Source organism: Strongyloides ratti, scaffold srae_scaffold0000064 (assembly GCF_001040885.1).
Source record: "Strongyloides ratti genome assembly S_ratti_ED321, scaffold srae_scaffold0000064".
In the NCBI taxonomy this organism is placed as follows: Eukaryota; Metazoa; Nematoda; class Chromadorea; order Rhabditida; family Strongyloididae; genus Strongyloides; species Strongyloides ratti.
In genome coordinates, this window is record NW_020171582.1 from 1 (window position 1) to 1,370 (window position 1,370).

The following is a 1,370-nucleotide window of genomic DNA, read 5'->3' on the forward strand; positions in this document are numbered from 1 at the left end:
AGATTCATATATTTTCAGAGCAATTTTAAAAAAAATAGCTGTAATGGATGAAAAAGCTGGCAAATGGATGTTAAAAACTACATAAATTATCTATTTCTTCCATGTATTTCATACTGTGATCATATAACTCAGAACATTTATTTGCATCTGATGCAATAATGTTAATTTCATGCATTTCTGAAGAATTAACAAAATGTTTTCCTGAAATTGAAGCAACTTTTTTACTTAATGCAAGAAACAAAGGACATTGTGCACGATCCCTAGGTGATTCGGAAAAATACCATTTAAGAAATGAAATTGTAATATTGGTAAAAGAAGTTACTAACATGTTATATCTAAAGACTTTAGCTTCTTTAACACTAGTTTCACATGAATTGATTGTAATTTTTGTATCAGGATCTGCTGATCTTATACGTTTTGTATATTCAATTGCATGCATAATCTGTGCTAATTTGGATCTGCTATAAGCTTCGTCTTTGTCATAATCAATAGAAGAATTGACTGTTTCCAACTTAAGCTCTTTACAACTACTTTCTAATCCACTACTAACATTAATTATTCTTCCACCTTCTTTAGATTTTTGTAAAAAAGGTGTTAGAAGTTCAGTAAGTACAAAATGTCCAAGATAATTTGTTTGCCACGTTATTTCACAATGATCAATTGTTGACTCAGAATATGAATGACCCTTTACATCTGCGTTATTAATAAGAATATCAAGAACATCCTCATCTATAATTATATTTAAATAAAATTTTATATAAAAAATAATTACCTTTTTCAAATATTTTAACAAAATTTTTAATTGCAGAAAAACTTATAAGACCACATTTAACAAATTTTATACGTGTTAAATCACACTTATATTCTGATAAATAATGTTTAAGATTACAAAATGTAATTTTATTTGGGCAAAACGCATAAACTCTCGCTTTTCTAAAGTAAAATTCACGAACTAGATATTTTCCTATTTCAGAAGTACCATCAGTAATAACTACAACTTTATTTACAATATCCACATTTTCATTAAAATGTTTCTCTTTAAAAACCGTTTTTAATAAATAAAGTGCTGAAACAGAAAGTGCTGAAACAGAAAGTGTTGCACCAACTATTACACCAGCCATTTCAAAGAACTTTTAGTTTTTTTTAAAATAATCTAGTAATGGATTATATATATAATGTTAATGTTACAAAATAATAATGTTAATGTTACGAAATAATAATGTTAATGTTACGAAATAATAATATTGAATATATTTTTTAGCGAATTATTTTATATAGAAAATTGTTGAATAAATGTCGTACTTAAGGCAAATTTACTTTTCCAATAAACAATACCATTATAACTTTTAATAATACTATCATTAGAAAAT

General features: G+C 25.5%; 1 protein-coding gene across 1 annotated transcript; it reads right to left on the reverse strand.

The window, feature by feature from the left end:
- Positions 1–70: 70 nt before the first annotated feature.
- On the reverse strand, positions 71–1,121 carry SRAE_0000080200 (Dehydrogenase/reductase SDR family member on chromosome X; the record flags this gene model as incomplete). The annotated part of the gene is made up of 2 exons (XM_024646750.1): positions 71–729; positions 773–1,121. 2 exons carry the CDS (start codon positions 1,119–1,121, stop codon positions 71–73), a joined length of 1,008 nt encoding a protein of 335 aa, XP_024500897.1.
- Positions 1,122–1,370: the final 249 nt, after the last annotated feature.